Here is a 19,884-nt window from a genome sequence, read left to right on the forward strand (position 1 = left end):
GGGGGACCAGGTGCTGTTTGGGAAATGAGGCTGCCCAGCAGAGACCATGGGGGCTCCCCTCCAAGAGGTGACGCTGACAAGTGGGCGTCAGGTTGGGGTGGCGGGGGAGTAGGAAGCCCTGGCGGGAGGGTTGGGCAAGACAAGGAATGGGGAAGCGGACCCTGGAATGGATTTCCCCATTCCGCTGCCTTCACCCCCAAACTCGGCCAGCACTTGGGCAGGCCCGGGTGGGAGGCAGGGAGGGGGTGTCACTGGCTTCAAGGGAGCCAAACCCAGAGAGTCCGCCCCCGCGGCCTCTGCAGCCACGGGTCAGAGTGCACTCTCGGCGGGGCGTGGGGCAGGAGGGCCCGCGGAGGAATTCCTTGACTCGGTTCCCAAGAGCGGGCGGGTCTGTTTATGGCACCGCCCTGGCCAGACGCCAGAACCTGGGGAGAAAACAACAAGTCAGAAGCGCAGAGGTCGAGCCCTGCCGCTCCCGGCGCCGACGGCCGTGCCCCGTGGGGCGCAGACACCTCCCGCCCGCGCGCGCCCGCCCCGCGCACACCTGCGCGTCCTCGTGGCCGCCGGGCCCGCTAACGGTCACCAGGGGAGTGGCCCCCGGCTCACGTGCCCCTTCTAACGGCGGGCGCTGGGCGGCCGCCGGCCTTCTCGGGGCCACGGGCCGAGCGAGGCGCCCCCGCGGCGACACCGGAGTCCGACCCCGCGTGACTTTATTAACTTCTTAAGGAAAACCAACAGTGTCCAAAGAACTGGAGCGGTTTTTCTGCGAGCCCGAGCCCCCCCCCCCCCGGGCCCCCCGCAAAATTCCCCGCGGCGGCGCCTCCCGCGGCGCTGCGGTCAACCACCCGGATAACCGTCCCAAACCCACCGACGCGCTGCCCGCGTAGACCCCACCGCCCCCACGCCGGCGAGCATGCGCAGTCGCCCACGGCCGCGGAGCCGCAGGCCGGCCCCAGCCCCGACCCCGCCCGCCCCTCCTCCCCGGCCTCCCATTGGCTTTCGTCACCACGGATCCGCCCTTCCCGCGCGTCCGACCAATGAGGTCCCTGATGGGCGTGGCCCAGGGCGGGGAGGCGAGGCCCGCCGGCGCGCGTCCATTGGTGGGCTCGGTGAGGGGAGGAGCCGCTGCCTCCGGCGTCCCCGCCGCCGAGATGAACCTCAGCCGCCTGTGCCGCCTGCTGAAGCCGGCGCTGCTGTGCGGGACTCTGGCCGCGTCCGGCCTGGCCAGCACCATGGTGAGCGCCGCGCCAGCGGCGAGCCGAGGGGCCGTTGGGCGGACGCGCGGGGCCGCGGCGGGCTCGGGCGGGGGCCGTTCGGGAGCAGGGCTTGGGCGGCCGGGACCCCCCTTGGGCGCCTGCGGGGAGCGCGAGGCCGGCGGCGTCGAGGCCCCGGTGGGGTGGGGGTGCTGGGCGCCCTCGGCCGCTGGCGTCCCCGGCCGGGCCCCGGCGAGCGGAGGGCGCCCGGTGGGCGGGAAGGCCCGGGTCACGCGCCGCGGGGCGACCCCGCCCCTCCCCCACCAGGCGCGGCCTCGGGGCCTGCTTGGTGGCGTCACAGACGGGCGGCCGGACGCCCTGGCTACCGGCCTTTTTGTGCCCCGGCGCGGGCCTCTGGGCACAGGCGCGGCCGGGCATGGGCCGCGCGGCCGCCAGCTCCCCGGGTCGCCGCGGGCAGCGCCGCCGGTTGCCGGGCAGGCGGCGGCAGCAGCAGCGACGGCGGCGCCGAGTCCCCCGGCGGGGGAAGGCTAGGGCTGGCGGACGCAGGAGGGCGCGCCCCCGGCGGGAGGAGTCCCGTCTGGAGAGCCCGGGGCAGGCGGAGCTCGTGACCTGGGATAGCGGCTGTAGTGTGGAGTGGCCAGAGCCGGTGCGCGCGGGTCCCCCACCCCGACCGCTGGGCACCTGGCGCGGGCCCAAGCCCTCTCTGGGCCCCAGCGGCCTCTCTCCAGTGTGCGCTGCTGCGCAAAGGGCGTGCTCCCTCGCGGAGGAGTCGTCCTCGGTTTTTCCTTGCCCCGGGGCCTGTGTTTTCTGGGCGCGGATCCGCCTGGGAGCCCTTCCTCCGCGCACCCCAGGCCGGCGAGTGAGCCAGGCGGCAGGGGGCTCCGGGCTGTGCGCCCCGAGGTCCCCACGCCGCTCATGCGCCTTCCTTGCCTGGCAGTGCGCGTCCCGAGACGACTGGCGCTGTGCTCAGTCTATGCACGAGTTCTCCGCCAAGGACATCGACGGACGCACCGTTAACCTGGACAAGTACCGGTGGGTCCCTGAGCGCCCCGTGGGAGAGGCGAGGCAAAGGCTGGCGGCGCCGAGCTGGCCTGACTGCCCCCTCTCGCCTCCAGGGGCTTCGTGTGCATCGTCACCAACGTGGCCTCGCAATGAGGCAAAACAGACGTAAACTACACTCAGCTTGTCGACCTGCACGCCCGATACGCTGAGTGCGGTTTACGGATCCTCGCCTTCCCTTGCAACCAGTTCGGGAGGCAGGTGCGTGGCTGGCGCCGCCCCCGTGTCCCGCGTCCCGGTGTGCGGGAGGGGGCGGGAGGGGGCGGGAGGGGGCCGGCGGGAGCCCGCGCTGCTGCTCGCTCACCCCCACGGCCCTGCTCGCCTCAGGAGCCAGGGAGTAACGCGGAGATCAAAGAGTTCGCTGCCGGCTACAACGTCAAGTTCGATATGTTCAGCAAGATCTGTGTGAACGGGGACGACGCTCACCCGCTGTGGAAGTGGATGAAAGTCCAGCCCAAGGGCCGGGGCATCCTGGGAAAGTGCGTGGGAGGCTGGGGCGGGGGGCGGGATGGGGGTGCCTGGCGGGCCTCCCGCGTTGCCACCGGATTCCTCATGACTCCCCGTTGCTTCCCTAGTGCCATCAAGTGGAATTTCACCAAGGTAAGAGGCGGCTGGGAGGTGGGGGTGGGCGGCCAGGACCGGGTCCAGGGCCAGCTCCTGTCCCCAGGGCCCCTGTCTACTCAGCTGCAGCTCAGTGCCCTGGCCCCAGCCGGGCGGCAGGTGGGGGGCTGCTTGCTTGCCCCCAGCGCCCCTGGCAGCAGCACCCCCCCCCCCCCCCCCCCCCCCCGCCCGGCCGGGGCCCTGCGGTGACATGGTCTCTGTGGGCAGTTCCTCATTGACAAGAACGGCTGTGTGGTGAAGCGGTACGGTCCCATGGAAGAGCCCCTGGTAGGTGCCTTTTCTGCTGATCCCGGTGGGGGTGGGGGCCAAGGGGAGAGGCCACTCCTGACCCCCCTTGGCCCCCACAGGTAATCGAGAAGGACTTGCCCTGCTACCTCTAGCTGCACAAGTATGCGCCCCCCCACAGCCCTGCCCCTCGGAGCCTTCCACCCGGCACCCATGACGGTCTGCCTGGAAACCAGCCCGCTGGTGGGGCAGACCCGAGAACCCGGCGTGCACCCCTCGCCGGAGGAAGGTTCCTCGGCCTGGCTCGAGGCTTGGCGTCCCCCCACCCCCGTGGTTATCTTGTGGGAATAAAACATCCACATTGGCTTGCCGTGTGCTGCTGTCTCCCTGCAGAGGGTGGAGGGAAGCCTTTTGCCCGGGCCCCTTCTGGTTCAGGGGCAAGTTCTGGCCTCTGAGTTCCTGGGCACCGTGGGCTCTGCAGACTGCCCGGTGCTAATCTGAGCGGCCCGCCCACCAAGCGCCGGCAGAGCTGATCCGGCAGGAGGTAATAGGAATTACTGGCTGGTACTCCTGTAACCCAGGGTGTTAACCTGTTAGGTGACAGCTGTTAGAGCCATGCTTGGGGCCAGTCTTCCCAGTGCCAAGAGGGGAAGGGTCAGCAGGGTCTGAGCCTTGTGGTTCTGCCCACTGGGAAACCAGGTACCTGGAGCCGAGCATCAGGCCAAGCCGGTCTGGGCACAGAGCCACACCGGGCACACTGGCCTCATTGTTGGACACAGCCAGGGCACCCAGGCCCGCCCTCAGGGCCTCATCTGGCCCTGGCAGGGGGGCATCGTCTCCAGCCTTCCTGCCCCAGGAGGGGTGGGGGACGGCCTGGGGCTAACAGGGTTCCTCGGACAGAGACCTGTCCCTGTTTGGGGGAATGGCACGGCTGGAGAGTGGCTGAGACTGCCCCTCACCCCCTCTTCCACTATCTCCAGTAAAGGTCAGTAGCAGAGGAAGGGGGCTGGAGTACTGGAATAATGAGGTGGAGGAAAGCCCCAGGCACCCTGAGCTGCTCCGCCTGGGGTCTCCTGGCTGCTCATTTGCCCACATTCTGGCTGGAGAACTTCCGGCTATGGGGCTACTCCACCCCCCCAAGACAACCCTGGGAAGAAAACCAAAGCAGGGGCCACAGCTGAGGACACCAGTGATCAGAGGATCTGGTCTCAGAGTACCCCCATGACGGTCCCCGGTGGGGTTTGTGTGTCTAGCACACAGGAGGCGACCAGCGTCCCAACCAAGACACCATAGGTCTGGCCCAGCTAGTCTGGAAGCCGCTGGCCTGCCATGCTGGTGACAGAGTGACAGCAGACAATGGCCTCTTGGGGTGGGAACCTGCCTCTTCCAGCTGGGCCCTGGCCTCACACGGGTCTGGGAGAGGAGTGGGCTGGTCTCCCCCACCCTGGGTGCCCTACACAGGTGACAGCCACGTCCACCGCCCCTGAACGGGGTCACTACTGGCATCCGCTAAATGCTCCTGGAAGAGACCTGCGGCCTCTCCCAACTCCCCAGCCCCCCACCCCCGCCGGGGCCCCGGTCTCTGTGGGCAGGAGAAGATGACAATCTGGGAAATCGTGAAAAGGCACGTATATTTAAAAAAGATCTCTTTACATATGTACACTTGAAATTCATTATAAATACACATAGAAACCAAGGGGCCCGTCCACACCGCCAGCTCCACGGCAGATTCTGGGGCCTGGGAGAGGTGGCCGGGCAATAATTTAGGGAGCAAAGAGAGTGGGGAAGAATTGCATATATTAATAGGGGGGGCCTGTCCCATGGAGCCCCCCAGAGAAGGCAGGGCCCTGAGCACCTGGGGTTTCCTGAGTTTCCAGCTCTTGGGGCCACCCAGTCTTGTGGATTCCAGGGGTTCCGGTCAGACCAGGCCCTGTAAGGTGGGTGGGGTGAGGTGGGTTGGGGAGCCCCTGCCTAGGCCTGGTGGGTGGGAGGGGGGAGGACAGAGGCGGAGGGAGGGAGGGCCCCCCACCCTGGGCCCTGCCGGAGCCTAGACTCCGAGTCCAGACCCCGAGTCATCCTGAGTGGGGACCTGCACTGCCTCGGAGAGCCCGGAAGGGCGGGCAGCATCGGGAGGGGTCCGCCCAGCCGCCCGCAGGGAAGGCACTGCTGTGGAGACCTCCAGAACAGGTTGGGGGGCACCGCAGCCCCCCCTTCCTGGCAGTCAGCAGGGGAGCCCGGCCCTCCCCGCTCCCCGCACCACCCACGTGGGCGGGAGACCAGACAGAGTCCCTGTAGCCGCGGCTGAGTATTGCAGAGAAGACACCCGCTGCCGGTCGCCTCGCCGGTCTAGGAGTTTGGAAAGGGGGGGCCGAACTGGATGACGCTCTGCCGCTCGGGGCCGCCGCCCCCCCCAGGCGCCCCTGCGGCCCCTGCGGCCGGCCCGGAGGGACCGGTGGGCGGCCCCGCGTTGAGGGAGCGCAGCATGTCTTCCAACACCTCCTTGAAGTTGATGTCGCGGCCCTGGTGCGCCAGGGCCGCAGGGTCCGCCGCGGGGTCCGGGGCGCCCAGCGGCAGGCCCCCGGGGGCTGGCGCGGGGTCCGGGGGCGGCGGCGGGAAGGCAAAGGGTGAGGGCGGCGGGAAGGCCTGCGCCGGCGGGCTGCAGGTGAGGTCCAGGACCTCGCCCGGGCCGCAGGGCAGCGCGAGCGCGAGCGGGCGCAGGGCGGGCAGCGGCGCGGGGAAGCCCCGGCTGCGCGCGTTCTTGCGCTTCGCGTCCGCGTCCATGAGCTGCAGCTCCTGCAGCACGCGGCGCACGCAGCCCTCGGGGATCTTGATGCCTGGGACAGAGGAGGGGCGGGTTTAGGGGCACGGAGGGGCAGCGCGGCCGCGGCACCCCCCGCCCCCGCCGGCGTGCCCGTGCGCTCACCGACTTGCTTCTTCTTGTCCTTGGTCTTGAGGCGCACGATCTGCAGGTAGCTGCTGCTGGTGACGTCGGCCATGACGGCGGCGATGCGGCCCCACACGCGCAGCAGGGCCCCGCACAGCATGTAGTGGTGGCGCAGCCGCAGCCCCTGCGTGCAGTCCTTGCCCTCCTGCACCAGGCGGCAGGGGCGGTTCCTGCGCCGCGGGGCGGGGGCGGGGGTCAGACCCGGAGCGCCGGCTGCGCACCCTCCCACCGCGCGCCGCCCGGGGGGTCCGGGCCCCGCCGCCCCCAACCTCAGCGTCGGGCTGCCCAGGAGAGGGGGGGCGCCCGGCCAGCCCCGCCCTGGCCCTCACCAGGCCGCGTGGCTGCAGTGCGTCAGCGAGAAGGCGTAGCTGTTTTCCCAGTGCTCCCTGGCCTCCTCCGCCGTCACCTGGGGGCCCGCCGCCTCGTGAGTCCCGAGCACGGGCCGGCCGGCCGCGCGCCCCCCAGTGCAGGGCGCCCCCCAGTGCAGGGCGCCCCGGCCCGCACCCCGGCCCCTCGGCCCCGCGCGTACCCGGCGGAACTTCCGGCACAGGCTGTCGTACGTCTCCAGCTGGCTCTGCCGCCCCACGTTGGGTTTGTACACCGTGAAGTGCTTCCCGCGGTTCTGCTCGGCCAGGAGGCAGCTCGGCTTGCCGCGAACCTGCGCAGGCGGGCGCGTGAGGCCGCGCTCTGCCCCGCCCCACCACCCGCCCCCCGCCCCCCACCCCCCCATCCTGCCCCTGGGGACCTGTGTGCCACCCAGACACGCACCTTCGAGAGGTAGAAGCCGTCATGGGTGCCCGTCAGCTCCAACGACCTGGCATAAACCTCATCCCACTTGAGGCCACGGTCCACGCTGATCTGCAAGAGCAGATGGGCTCAGAGCGGCGGAGCAGCCGCGGTGGGGACCGCACTCCGAGTGCTGGGCGGCAATGGGTGCCCTCACCTTGTAGAAGACCACCTGCCCGTCCTGTGGGTGTCCGGGGGCCAGGAACACCTGCTGGCTCTCCTCATAGATCTCGTCAATGCCTGGAGCCAGGTCTGCAGAGAGAGCGTGGAGAGGACAGCCGGCTGAGCCCCTCCCGCCTGTCCCCCCACCCGACACAGCGTGGGGGGCGCCCCAAGGATCCCAGCATGGCCTGAGGCCCTGTGTGGCTGGGCAGGCTCCGGGCTCTGGGCTTTAGGGGGCTGTCAGTCCCAAGTTCTGGGGTACCGCAGAGATGCCCGCCAGAGCACAAGACAGGTTCCCCCAGTACAGACGGCCTGGACCCAACCCCACGTGGCACCCTGGATAGCAAGTGGCCCCTCCAGTGGTGGCCTGGGGTCCTGCTGGACACTCACGCTCGGTAGGACTAGAGGCCCCACACAGTCTGCTCTGCGTGGCTGTGGGGGACGGCTGGTGTAAAAGTCAGCAAACTGTACCTGCCACTGAGTCTACAAAAGTTTTATCAGCACACGGCCACAGCCATTCACGTTCCAGGAGCGTGAGCTTTCAACGCCAGGGCCGCGTGGAACGTCAGAGACAGGCCCGTTGTTCTCGGTGAGGGCCTGGCCCCGGGGGTGAGGAGAGCACGTGTGCCGGCTTACCACCATCACACTGAGCACGCCAACACATGCCTCACATCTAAATAAAATGCTCCAGTCCCTGCGGGACACCCGGGAAGCAGGTCCTGTGGCCCCCCAAGTACAGGACAGTGCTCAGCGCCTCCCGGGACTCTCCACGCTGCTCCCAGTCCTGCTCCTCCAAGGCCCCCGGGGGCGTGCTGCCACTGCGCCGGCCCCGCCGGCCTGGTCTCTCCGTGGAATGGTGGGGGCGAGGTGCTAGGGGGTGCCAGGGACTGCCGGGGCCATTCCCTGCTCTGCCTGGCCGGGGCTGTGGCTGTGGCTGTGGCCGGGCCGCCCCCGCTGTGGCCCTCACCCAGGATGCCCATGTCGTATTTGCCCTCCTTCTTGTCCGTCTCGATGAGGCGGTCGAAGGTATCCGAGAAGTACTGGAAGAGCGCGTTCTGCTTGTGCACCTCCAGCCCCAGGATGCGGTTCAGGAACTTGGTGATGGAGCAATCTGCTGGGCAGGCGGGGAGGGCGCTCAGACCGCGTCAGGAGGGGCCCTGGCCTGGGGGGGGGGGGGTCTTCCCTCTGGGGCTGGGGGGCCTGCGCACAGGACTCACCCTTCTCCACATCCAGACAGCCGGACCTAGACTCGCGCCCCCCGATGCCGACGGACAGCAGGCCCTGCTTCATGTCTGCGGAAGGCAGGGCCTCAAATGCGTGCTGCCCTTCCCTGGCCCCGGGCCCTCCCCAGCCAGCCCTGGGTCTTCCCTGCCCCCGGCGCCCCCTTGGTAAGCGAGGGTGGGAGAAGTCTTTGGGCACAGATCTGGTCTACCAATCCCAGCGCCCCAAACAGCTCAGGGCCAAGCTGCCCCCCACCCGAGACCCTCGATCTCCCGCAGCTCACCCCGGAAAAAAGCGGCATCTCCTCCAGGGTAGGCCTGGGGCAGCGGCACCTTGTTCTCAGTCTGGTTCAGGACGGCGGTGAGCACACAGCTGAGGGCCCGGGTGCCGTACTGCGTGGGAGGGTGAGGGGTCAGAGGGCCTGGCTCGGGGGCTGGATCTGGGCAAGGAACCCCTCAGTCGTCCCCCGCCCTCCCCAGGTACCTTGTTTTCGAAGTTGTACTTGCTCAGGTCACGGGACTCGGTGGCGCGCCGGTCCCCATGAGTCAGAGCCCCCTGCCCGGGAAGGGGAAGGCCGTCATGCACCATCATGCGCCGCCCCCGCTGCCCCCACCCCGGGGTCCTGCCACAGGCCTTCCTCGGGGAGCCTGCCCGCCCGCTCACCAGGCTCTCGAGCCGCTTGGCGACGATGGAGGCGAACCTGCGCTCCCCGGCCAGCTCCGAGATGAGGAAGACATACTCGGGCGCAGAGACCTGGTTGGATCTGTGGGTCCGGCCTGAAGACAGAGGAGGGCTCTCAGGGACCAGCGGTCAGGGGCGTGTGGCCGGGTGGGGCGGGGCGGGCCGGGCCAGGGGGGCGACTCACCGAACTGCTGGATGGCGCGGTCGGCGCTCCACGGCAGCTCCAGCGTCATGTGCACCCGGCGCCGCTGGTTCCGGACACGGCGATCGGCTTGGAGGGAGATGCCGGAGCTGGAGGCCTCGGAGATGATGGCCACGAGCTGGCGGGATGTGGATGGGACACGTCTGTGCCCTGTGCCCCCTGCCTGGCCCGCTGGGGCTTGTTCAGGGCGACCCACACAGAGGCCTGACATGTGTGCCCCTGGGGCAGCCCGTGTGGGCTGGGAGCGGGGTCTGGGCCACCCCTGGGTGTCCCCGGACCAAGTGGAGCCTGCCCTGCCCACAGCAGCTTTCCCACACAGGGTTTTAAGGGTGGGCCTCAGAGAAGCCACGGACAGGGACAGCACAGGTGACAGTGCCTGAAGGCTGGGACGGCCAGGGAAACCTATGGGGGCCCTGCTCAGGCACACACAGTCACACGCACGCACAGCCACGCACGCGCGTGTGCACAGTACACATGGACCCAGCAGAGGTTGCAGGAACCCTGCAGCTCCTGGGGCCCCCGGGACCTCACAGGTTCCCCCCGACACCAGGAGGACCCTAGGAGCACCTGTGGACACAGCCCGTTCCCTGGGCCCGGAGGCCCCGTCTCCACAGCCCCCACCTTCTCCCCACTCATGAAGCGCTCCTTCTCCCTGAGGTTCACGTGGTCGATGGAGAGGCCTTGCTCTGCCCGAGACTCAAAGGCCACCGTCCCGTCAGGCCTGGACACCACGCGGCCCTTCCTGCCAGTCATCTGGGGTTGGGGGAGAGGGAACAGCCGTCAGCTGGTGGGGCCACGCAAGGGCTGGTCCATGCGTTTCCCTGCTCCCCACCTGTGCCCCGCAGCTCCTCAGTGTGTGCTGTGGGGTGCTGCGGACGCTGGGCCAGACGCAGCCTCTGCCCCGGGCCCTAGCCGCCCACGGGGCAGACGTGGGAGTTTCACCCCACCTTAAGTCTCCTCTGTAAAACGGCTGCCCGAGGCGAAAACAGACCTTGGTTTCACCCCAGGACATCCCGGGAAAAGGGTACAGTTGTGCAGGTGGAGGGGACAGACCTGAGAGTGCCCCCAGAGGCCCAGGGGCAGAGAAGGGTGTGTGGGGAAGGGGATACAGGGCTGGGCTGGGGAGCAGGGGCCGGGCGTTGGTGGCTGAGCGAGAAGGGTCCTCAACGGGCACCCCGAGCCTCGTGGGCTGGACGATGGACGCTGCAGCTCGGGTGCCCGCGCCCCAAGCCCACCTCACTGTGCTGGGGGCAGACGTGGGGTAACCGCCAGGGGCCTCAGAGCCTGAGTGTAGGTGGGGCTCACCTCGGCCACGCGCTCGGGGCCCCCGAGCTGGTCGATGAGCTCATCCAGGGTGTTCACGGGCAGCTCCCGGCCCAGCGCCCGCACCTTGGCCAGCAGGTCCTGTTTCAGCTGCTCCACGCGCTCGAGGACGCCAGGGCCGTGAGGGTCCCGCTGCAGGGGGCACAGGGGCCCTGCGGGGCCAGAGGGTCAGGGGGGTACCAGCCAGCCCCCCCGCCTATAACCCCACTCGCGGCAGTGGACGAAGGATCCCCCAGGCGGTGGGGCACAGCAGGGGCTGGAATCCAGCGCCCTCTGTTCCCCAAATGGCTGGCGCGAGCCCGCTTGGCCTCTGACCAGCAGCGCAGCCCCGGCAGCTCTCCGAGCCCGTCGCCCCCATTTGAAAGTGGCAAACGCCAGGCCGCGGGCCTCACCACGGTCGTCGGCTGGCAGCCCGACGGTGTCCAGGATGACCACGTCGTCATCCAGCACGGACTCGGGGGAGGAGTGGGAGTCGCTGTCTGGGCCGGCGTCCGACTCCGTGCTGCTGTCATCGCTGATGCGGATCACGCCAGCCGCCTCGCACACCAGCCTGGGCGCCTTGGCTCCGCGGCCCCGCGGCCGCCCTGCACACCGAGAACCAGGCTCACCAAGGCCTGGCCTGCTCCTCTCTGGAAGGCCCGGCTCCCCGCGATTCCGCACACCGAGAAGGGGCCGCTGGGGCCAGGCGCATGTGCTGGGACACAAGCGGCCTGAGCCTCTCATCTGGCCAGCGTGGGCTGCTGTCTGGGGTCCTGCTGTGGGCCCGGGCAGGGCATCAAGGGGCAGCTTTCACATCCCAACCCCTCCTGACTCTTCAGCTTATCCCAAACTGGGGCCTGAGGAGGCCGCACGCCTGACCCCACGAGGCAAGCCTGGCCCGGCTGGCCAGAAAACGTGTCCCAGGCCCAAGAGGATGGTGGTCCAGGCCCCTTCTGTGCACTGCCACGGTCCAGGGTGCCCCCCAGGCCGGTCCTGGAGGTGAGGGGAGCTGGGGCCCCCTGGTCTGGCTCTGTGACCTCAGGTGGGCTGCTTGCCCTCTCTGAGCCTCATGTCCCATGAAGAGCTGATGCCCAGCCTCCACTGGGAGGAGGAGGACCTTCCTGTCGTAGCCCTGTCGTAGCCCACACGGCCGGCACAGCGTAGCTGCCGGGCTGGCTTCCGCTAAGGGAGCACGGGGCTGGGTACCGGCATCTAAACGCCCCCCACCCCAAACCCGTCTGAGGGTGGTGTTGGAGTCCACCCGGAGGCGCTGCCCGAGGACGAGCTAAGCACGCCAGCCTGCAGCCCTGGCTTCTTGTCTCTTGCTAACCTGGCAGGTGCGCGGAGCTTCTGGGCCCTGCGGGGATGTGTGTGTCCTTGCCACGCAGTGCAGCCCAGAGGCAGCTGCCCGTCCGGCTCCCTCTCCCTCTCTCCCGCTCTCTCCCTCTCCCCCACATCTCTCTCTCTCTCTCTCTCTCTCTCTCTCTCTCTCTCTCGGAAGCTATACTGAGCTGTCCCGGTATCTGTCCTGCTGTGGACAGACGGGGTGGGCGTCACGAGTCAGACCCCCGCAGGTTGTGCAGCAAATGACAGAGAGAGCGGCTGCTTGGAGGGGCCAGGTCGGGAGGGCCACAGGCCAGGCTGGGCGTGGGTCGGGGTCGGGGTCGGGGGGCGGCGAGGCTTACGTTTTCTCTTACTGCCTGCTCCTCTCTCTCTCTTTCTTTTGGTGGAAGGAAAGTGCTTCTGAATTAGCGACAGAAAGACACCCCTGAAAACAAGAAGCAGAATTTATTCCCACTACAAGGGGTGTTGTACTGTCCAACGGGAGAGTCGGAGTACCGTGAAGCCCTTGCGGGGGCTAGCTCTGGGGGATGGGCACCCAGTGTCTGGGGTTCAGACAGGGCAGGCCAGGGCAGGGAGGCAGCTGTGTGGATTGGGGGGGGGCAGGGGGGGGGGGGGGGGGGGGGGGGGGCGCGGGGTCGGGAGATGGGTGGAGGGCCCCAGACTGCAGGGGCGCAGTTTTACTGGGAAGGCCTGAGTGTGGGGCGGGGGCCTGCATAGGGCTCCTTCCTTCCAGCCATCAAGGGCTCAGGGCTCTGCCTGCAGAGGCTGACCACCTCCGAGGGATGCTGGGCCCAGGAGCCCCGGGAAGAGAGAACTGCTGCTTCGGGGACCCAAACATCTGCGCAGTTCCTGAAACCTCACCAGGCTCCCAGTGGGGGATGGGCACTTGGAAGCCTGGCACTGAAACCCCAGTCCCTCTGCCAGCACCTCTGAGCCCTGGGGTCACCTGTGGCTAATCTTTCTGGTTTTACAACTGGAGCACAGTGTCTGGGGGCTGGGGCTGGTTGTCTGAGCAGATGCACACCCGGGCTCCCCCTGCTGCAGTCACAACACATGGGCTGTCACGTGGCGGGGGGGCTTGTCCCCCAGTGACTCTACCACCCGCCCTTGGGGCTGTGAGCACCACTCACTCAGCAGCGGAGACAAAGCAGTCGAGCTGTCCATCCTTCTCGTCCAGCACCTCCCGGGTCCGAGCCTCGCCCGTGGACTGCAACCCGATGACCACACACTTGGGGGGGTGGGGATGGAGGAGCAGGGTGAGCCGGACTCTGGGACCCCCACCAGCCATCCCTGGAGCATGGCCCCAGAGGGGCCCACAGAGAAGCCCCAGGCTCCCAAGCCCAGCCCCCAGCAGTCAGAAACCCAGAGCCGGCCTGTTTCTCTCCACCGCTTCCGTCCTGCCAGCAGCCAGAGCCCCAGCACACCAAGATCTGCCCTAGGAAACCCCATACGGCAGCGCACAGCTGCCCTCAGCCCCCGGGACCCGCTCCCTTGTTCTCTGCCCTAGCTCCTGCCCGGTTCTTCCCAGGGAATCACCAGGCCGGCCTGGACACAGAGAACCACAGGCAAGGCCACGCACGGCACCTGCTTCAGGGGGGCGGGGTTGTTCAGGGCCAGAACCTTCCGGGCCTCGACATTGCCGGTGCCACAGCCCGTGCTCACAGGCTCAGCCAGCCGCATGAGGGCACAGGGGTCGAGGCGGTCACCAAGCTCTCGAGAAGACCAGGGCAGAGTGCCTGGGCAGCCCCACAGGGCCAGCGCTGCGGCTCCTGGCTCACCTTGTCCCGGGCCAGCTCCTCCCGGGCCAGCCCCACCAGCCGGGACACCTTGGCAGCGACGCACAGATACTTGAAGAAGCGCTGATGGGCCGACCAGAACTGACCCCACAGGGATTTGCGAGACTCCAGGCCGATCCAGTCGGCCGCCTGCTGGAACACGCCCAGGGCCTCGGCCCACTGCAATGACACAGCTGGCTGAGCCCACCGCTGCCTGCCAGCTGCCCGGCCCCCGCCCCCGGCCCCCACCTTGGGCCACCCGGCCCTCACTGGCGGGCATTCATGGCCAGGGATACAGGCATGGGTGGCTGAGTGACACAGAGGCAGTGTCACCGCAACGGGAAGAAACGTTAACGGACCGAAACGTGTGGGGCTGGTGAGGCCACAGGGAAGGTGACCCACTCAGGCAGCACAAGGCCTGGACGGTCTTTCAGAAAGGGCTGGGGACATCTGCGGTGACCGCTGCCTGCCAGCAGCCCCGGGGCCAGGATACTGCAGAGTGGGAGGGCTCACCCAGGGCACTGCTGTCCCAGTGACCCGAGCCCACAGCTGGGGACAACTGTAGCCTTCACAACAGGGGAGCTTCCGACACCGAGGGGGCGGGCCCAGTGCCGAGAATGACCGCCGGGGCACAGGGAGACGGCTCTCCTTTGGTTTGAACTAAGTTGTAAGTGTCACTCTCGGGGCTGAGGCTCAGGGCTCGTCTGTGTAGGGAACTGCCGGCAAGAACGCGGGAGCCCAGCCATACGCCAGAACAGCAACGGCAGTGAGGCCCGGCCGCGGGCAGAGACGGGGCGCCAGAGACAGCCACAGGCTCCAGGAACGAGCTCCTACCGCGGGGGGAAGGCCCGCTGGGGGCCTGGTTACAGGCCCCCATCAGTCTGGCCACAGAGGAGCCCCCCACACGAGCACAACGCTGGTCTCCAGCCAGGGGCCAGATGGGCGGACCAGCTGCCTCCTCCCTTCTGTGACCCGAAAAATGCCTGTGGTGCCTTTGAGGACAGACGCTGACAGCGAGAGGAGCGTTCATTCCGAGGGGAAACGCAGTCGTGTTCACACCAGCGTCGGCGACCCCCAGTCGCCTGGCTTACCAGCAGGGCCGCGCGGTTGTAGACGCGCTCAAAGGCCGGGGACAAGGGGATCTCCTCAATGCGGAAGGTGACACCAGAGAAACTGAGCTGCCGAGCGATGTACATGCCGCTGACCTTCATATCCATGGCCACAATCTCCATGGCGCCCACGCCCCTGCGCACAGGCACAGAGCCACCCGACGGATTACGCTGGGTCCCGCTCAGCCACAGTGACCCAGGGAGGGGCCGGGAGCAGGAGCTGAGGGTGAGCGAGGGCCACGGCACAGGGAGTGGAGGGAGCACGTGCAGAGGCCCCGCGCTCTGGCCTGCCTGAGCCACGGGGGCCGGGGGGACAGGGAAAGCAGGGCGGGGTTCCTTCCCCCAGAGTGACGGGAAGCAGAGACAGGGAAAGAAAGAGATCCCTCGGCTTGCCAGACGCGTGCAGGCCAGGACGTAGAGATGCTCGCCAGAGAGCAGGCCCTCTGCAGGTCCCTTGGCAGCCCCTGTCACGGGCAGGGGCGGGCACCCACCTCTTCTCGATGGCATGCAGAAACTCCTCGAAGGTTCGGAAGGGCGTGCCGTCACCCCAGATGCCCAGGCGGCTCATGTAGATCATGTTCCGGGGTTCAGAGGCACCTGGGGCAAGGGAGCCGCCCGTCAGCTCCTCTAACTTAGCCAGGTCAGGGCCTGGGACGCAGCCCCAGAAAGGCCCCAGGAGCAGACGCAGCCCCACGCCCACCTGTGGCGCTGGCATAGACCACCCTGGCCTGCGGCAGCCTGTTCTGCAGGTCCAGGACGGCCTTGCCCATCTTCGTGGAGCCGGCGTTCTTGGCTTTGTGGCACTCATCGAACACGATCTGGGGCAGGCAGGGGTTAAGGACTGTTCTGGAAGGCAGGCAGCCCCACAGGCCCTGGTCTGATGCCCCAGGGGAAGCTCAGAAAGGTGCCTGGAGGCCATCAGGGCGAGGAGGAAACTGCCTGGAGGCCCCTGGAGGCCCCCAGCAACAGAGCCGGCAGGCGCCGGCCTAGTGAGGCCATTAAGGAGCGCGCACGAGCGAGCACAGAGCAACAGGGTCTCTGAGTGAGCCGGGCGGGCCTCCCGGCGGCAGCTGTTCCCCCAGGGGAGCCGGGGAGCGGTGGTGCTGGCTCTCTGCATCATCCCCCAGACTGAGGGCCCTAAGTGAACAGGCCAGAGAAGAGGAGAGGAGTGGGGGGAGCAGTTTCCAGGCGAGGGTGCAGGTCACGGACGCGATCCTACAGGAAGGGGCGCAGCTACACACGCGTACCTACGGCGTGTCAAGGGCACGAGGGATGTGTGGACACGGGACCGAGAAGCGGGACAGTGGAGCCAAGCGCATGGTCCTCGGGCAGGCGCGATGTGCAGCCACTCTACATGCCGTCGCCTGCCCCAGGCCCTGCGAGCGGCCTCAGGTCCCTTCTTCCGGCCCGTGGGCCCTGCTCTAGAGGACAGCAAGGGTCTGGCCACAGTAACCCTACGAACGTGTGCACACAAACCGGAAAGACACAGAGGGCTGGTGTCCCTCTTCTGACCTGTGGCTGGACCAGGAGTGAGAGGGACTCCCCAAGGGTGCTGGGAGGCCTGGGGGCCGGCCACCCGGCTCTGAGAACAGGCCAAGGAAAATGAGAGGTTCTCAGGGGGCCACTGGCGGGTCCCTCGGGGCTGTTTACTACAGGGACGCTGGAGACCACCGCCATGTCCCTGAGGCAGGACAGCAGCAGGACATGCTGTGATGAGCACACGTGCCCAGGGTCAGGCAGGGAGGAGAAAAGTCACGTGCCAAGGCACCCAAGGAACGACCTCTGGGGACCATGGACAGGAAGGTGCCCCCAGAACCCTTCAGCGAGGGCCAGGCCCTGCCCCAGAGCAGCACCAGCAGCGCCAACACAGCCATGTGCACCAGGCAGCAGGTTCCCCTGCTGCATGACGCCCAGAGGACTCTCCGTGGACCCCAATGCAGAAATCCCCAGAAAACCAGGCACCTCACTGGGGAGCCTGAGGGGGTCCGCTGGCAGAGTGCTGGTGGCCCCCGAGTGCGGTCAGCTGGCAGTTAACACACGGCCGGCCCGGGACAGTCCTGCCTGGACCTTCCACAAGCTGCTGCTGCTTGTTCCGGAAGAACAAAACACCCCTCCCCGCTCCAGACAGGAGGAAGCTGCAAACCTCTCAGGTCCCTGCACTTTCTGCCGGGAAGGGCCTGGAGCCCCTACCGATACCGACAGGGAGAGACGGGTCAGCAGAGGCCCCCGCCAAGCCCCAGGAGCTCAGCTGTCCTCTAGCGACCCCAGCCTGGCCTGTCCACCCTCACCGATCCCCGACGAAAGTAGGGGGAGCCGCGGAAGCAGAGGGGGAGGAGGCGCGCTCTGCCCCATTCCCACAGCCGCGGGCACCTTCCCGGCCTTGGGGCCCGCCCCCACGCTGGCGGTGGGAAGTGCCGCTAGCCGGAGCCGGGCAGCCGGGCCAGACCGCAGCGGACAACAGCGGTCAGTGACCGCGAGCCTCCTGCCGGGAACTCCTCTAGCTTCTGGGGTGAGGTCCCGGGATTCCAGAGCTCCACCCCTCCCTCCGATCCCCTCCCCGTGCCCCCTTCCGGACCCCACCCTCTCGCTCCCCCGCCCAACCCTCCTCCGCCCCTCTCTCTCTAGACCCCGCCCCCTCCAGCCCCAAACCCTCGCTGGCTCCAGGCTCCCTCCCACCCCGCCCCTCCCACCCCGCCCCTCCAGGCGCGGCCCCTCCAGCACGCCTAACGCACCTCCCCGCGCCCACAGCAGAGCCAGGATACGACTCCATCGAAGGCCTCCCCGCACCACTCCAGGATCTGGCGGATGCGCGTGCGGTGCTGCCCGCCGGCCTGGCTCTCCCCGATGAGGGCAGAGTAGGTGGCAAAGAGGACGCCCTCTGAGGTAGTGTTGTCCCCGTACTTGATCTGGAAGAGAGGGGCGGGCGTGGGGGCGCTGCCGCGCTGGCGCTCCGGGCCCCCACCCGAGGAGGGGGCCACCCCACCCACCTTGCTCAGCGCGTGCACCGCGATGCCCGGTGCGTCGATGTCCCGCAGGTCCCGCTCCGCGTCATACTTGAGATCATTGGAGACGCTGAACCTAGGAGTGCCGGCTGGTGGGTGCCACGGTGCCCCTCCCTCCTCGCCTGCTCACCTGGGCCTGGGCCTCGGGGGGAGCACACTCACCACAGGGACTTCTTCCTGCCCCGCAGGTAATTCTCCAGGATGATGCCGGCCACCGTGCGCCCCTTCCCCACACCCGCGCCGTCGCCGATGAGGAAGCCGGCCCGCTGCCCGCTGGGGAGCAAGACCTCGTGTTGCTGCGGGCCAAGGAAGGGCGGTCAGGGTCTGGTGGGCTGCCCCTCCCCAGGGCCTCGAGGGTCCCCCCACACACAACGTCGGCTGGTGAGGCGGGAGACCCGAGATCACCTGGCAGGCGTAGGTGATGGCTTCTAGCTGTAGGGCAGACAGGGCCCCGCTGTCGGAAGCAGGCAGGGCAAGGGTATAGGTGATGTCTGGCGGTGGGACACTGGACAGGGTGCTGGTCTCCACCACGCGGTCCGGATGCTGCTTCCCGATCTTGGCTGGAGAGGCGTGGCCAAGGGCACATCAGGGGCGTGGCCAGGGTCTAGGGTGGGCTGCCAGGGTCCAGGGCCGTCTGGGAGCTGCTCCCAGAAGGCAGAGGGGTAGACTGGGGTCTGGGGTAGGAGGCCCACCAGTGTTTTGCACAAAGGAATGGGGGAAAGATCCCTGCTCGGGGAGGAAGGTGGGGCTCACTTCTCACGGGACCCTCTACGGTAGCCAAGTGGGGTTTACAGAACTGCCCCCAAGGCCAGCCCACAGCCAAAGCCAGGTTGCAGAGTCCCAGGAACCAGCCCGTAGCTCCGGCCACTGGCCCTGCCTCCAGCTGGAGCCCGCTGGGGCTGTGCAGGCCTGGCAGGGCCCGGCTGGGGGCTGGCAGTGGGCAGCGCACTCACATTTGGACGGTACGTAGTCGGCGTAGGTCTCTGTGTGGCCCAGCTCCTCCCCCTCATCCTCCTCTGCCTCGTCTTCCTCCTCAGGCTGACTCTGGGACTGAAGGTCAGTGCTAGAGCTGTGGTCCCGGCTGCATGGGCCGGTCCTGCCCGGCACAGCCCTCCCTCCCCCAGGGGGCAGCCAGCCCAGTGAATGGGGCACACACACTCCCCCCACCGTGTGGTGCCTCCCCACCCATACAATGGGGAGACCCTGCTTCCAAACAGATGCCCCCGAGCATCCCAGGCCCTACGAGAGGCAGGCAGCACTGGGGAGGGGCCCAGCTTACCTGGTAGCTGACAAGAAGTGGGGTGCTGGAAAGGGAGGACACAGGGTCCTCAAGGCCTGTCCATGGCCCAGTGGGCAGGAGCAGCTAGAGCAGAGAGTGGACATGAGGCAGCAGGCGAGATCGGGGAAGGAGGCGCCCCCCATGGGCCCCTAGCCTGGTCTCCAGCGGGTTCTCACACTGTCCTCACGCCCCTCAGCCCACGGCCAGCTGCCTGCCTCTTTTCTGCTGCCTGGCAGCTGGCTCTCGAGCAACAAGCCACAACCCCCATCATGCAGATCAGCAGAGGGAGGACATGTCCCGTGTCCCAGACCACAGTCATGCCGTGGGAAGACTGACCACCTGAGCATGGTCCCAGGCGACCAAGAACCTCGTAGACAAAGGTGGTGCCTGGGGGGAGCCCATCGGCCATGGGCACACGAGGACCAGAGCCCAGAGGGTCCAGGACAGGAGACCCGAACCCTGGAGAACCGTGTCCCACCCGGCCCTCCACCGGCCCGCCCTCAGGGAGCGATCACACTGAGGCTGCTGGGGGTGACCTGTCCTCGGACACACGGGGTGGACGCAGCAGGGTCGCGACCAGATCTGCACAGTTCTAAAACACACCCTCCCTTAAAATAAAAACCATGAAAGTAGTGTGGTCATCGCAAAGCCACAAGCGTGAGAAACAAGCAGAAATGAAAAAGTCCCTTCCAGGGCCCATCCCCTGCCGGACCCCACCCTGCCCTGACCCATGACTGTGGACGCCAGCGGCTCCCTCCTGAGCACACACAGAGCTCGACGGTCCTTTCCTGTCTGGGGGATGACAAGCTGTGGGGTGTGGGATAGCCCACTTGATTCCTAGGACTCCCGCTGTTGGCGAAGGTTAAAGACGCGCCGAAGCTTTTTTGAAAAATAAATGAGACGGAAGGCGAAACCAGGAGCAGGAAACCTAAACTCTATGCCCCGTCCCCCCCCCCCC

The 19,884-nt window shown here is 67.9% G+C and overlaps 2 protein-coding genes across 5 annotated transcripts in view; one reads left to right on the forward strand and one right to left on the reverse strand.

Moving 5' to 3' along the window:
• Positions 1 to 1,111: 1,111 nt before the first annotated feature.
• On the forward strand, positions 1,112 to 3,484 carry GPX4 (glutathione peroxidase 4). Of its 2 annotated transcripts, none has more exons than XM_059387667.1 (7): positions 1,112 to 1,235; positions 2,152 to 2,246; positions 2,330 to 2,474; positions 2,601 to 2,752; positions 2,849 to 2,873; positions 3,102 to 3,161; positions 3,242 to 3,484. In XM_059387667.1, exons 1-7 carry the CDS (start codon positions 1,152 to 1,154, stop codon positions 3,272 to 3,274), a joined length of 594 nt encoding a protein of 197 aa, XP_059243650.1. In that variant the 5' UTR covers positions 1,112 to 1,151; the 3' UTR covers positions 3,275 to 3,484. The 2 variants fall into 2 exon arrangements, with proteins under 2 accessions (XP_059243650.1, XP_059243649.1); XM_059387666.1 differs by lacking the exon at positions 1,112 to 1,235 and adding an exon at positions 1,615 to 1,860.
• Positions 3,485 to 5,374: 1,890 nt separating this feature from the next.
• SBNO2 (strawberry notch homolog 2) overlaps positions 5,375 to 19,884 on the reverse strand; it is a 46,545-nt gene continuing 32,035 nt past the window's right edge. For 2 of the 3 annotated variants that reach the window (XM_059388460.1, XM_059388461.1), the window contains 27 exons: positions 18,927 to 19,010; positions 18,601 to 18,697; positions 18,053 to 18,207; positions 17,810 to 17,943; positions 17,633 to 17,723; positions 17,408 to 17,551; positions 15,346 to 15,463; positions 15,137 to 15,242; positions 14,628 to 14,781; positions 13,540 to 13,716; positions 12,892 to 12,989; positions 12,103 to 12,185; positions 10,831 to 11,022; positions 10,421 to 10,590; positions 9,737 to 9,868; positions 9,098 to 9,233; positions 8,896 to 9,008; positions 8,716 to 8,787; positions 8,516 to 8,624; positions 8,229 to 8,303; positions 7,979 to 8,122; positions 7,007 to 7,101; positions 6,832 to 6,921; positions 6,593 to 6,721; positions 6,393 to 6,469; positions 6,043 to 6,233; positions 5,375 to 5,953 (listed from right to left, as the gene is read on the reverse strand). In XM_059388460.1, the coding sequence (XP_059244443.1) occupies positions 5,466 to 5,953; positions 6,043 to 6,233; positions 6,393 to 6,469; positions 6,593 to 6,721; positions 6,832 to 6,921; positions 7,007 to 7,101; positions 7,979 to 8,122; positions 8,229 to 8,303; positions 8,516 to 8,624; positions 8,716 to 8,787; positions 8,896 to 9,008; positions 9,098 to 9,233; positions 9,737 to 9,868; positions 10,421 to 10,590; positions 10,831 to 11,022; positions 12,103 to 12,185; positions 12,892 to 12,989; positions 13,540 to 13,716; positions 14,628 to 14,781; positions 15,137 to 15,242; positions 15,346 to 15,463; positions 17,408 to 17,551; positions 17,633 to 17,723; positions 17,810 to 17,943; positions 18,053 to 18,207; positions 18,601 to 18,697; positions 18,927 to 19,010 (3,654 nt within the window). In that variant the 3' untranslated portion in view covers positions 5,375 to 5,465. Of the gene's footprint in view, positions 5,954 to 6,042; positions 6,234 to 6,392; positions 6,470 to 6,592; positions 6,722 to 6,831; positions 6,922 to 7,006; positions 7,102 to 7,978; positions 8,126 to 8,228; positions 8,304 to 8,515; positions 8,625 to 8,715; positions 8,788 to 8,895; positions 9,009 to 9,097; positions 9,234 to 9,736; positions 9,869 to 10,420; positions 10,591 to 10,830; positions 11,023 to 12,102; positions 12,186 to 12,891; positions 12,990 to 13,539; positions 13,717 to 14,627; positions 14,782 to 15,136; positions 15,243 to 15,345; positions 15,464 to 17,407; positions 17,552 to 17,632; positions 17,724 to 17,809; positions 17,944 to 18,052; positions 18,208 to 18,600; positions 18,698 to 18,926; positions 19,011 to 19,884 lie in introns of all 3 variants that reach the window. The other variant, XM_059388459.1, reaches the window with a different exon arrangement.

The sequence above is a fragment of the Mustela nigripes genome, chromosome 2 (assembly GCF_022355385.1).
Source record: "Mustela nigripes isolate SB6536 chromosome 2, MUSNIG.SB6536, whole genome shotgun sequence".
Taxonomy (NCBI): Eukaryota; Metazoa; Chordata; class Mammalia; order Carnivora; family Mustelidae; genus Mustela; species Mustela nigripes.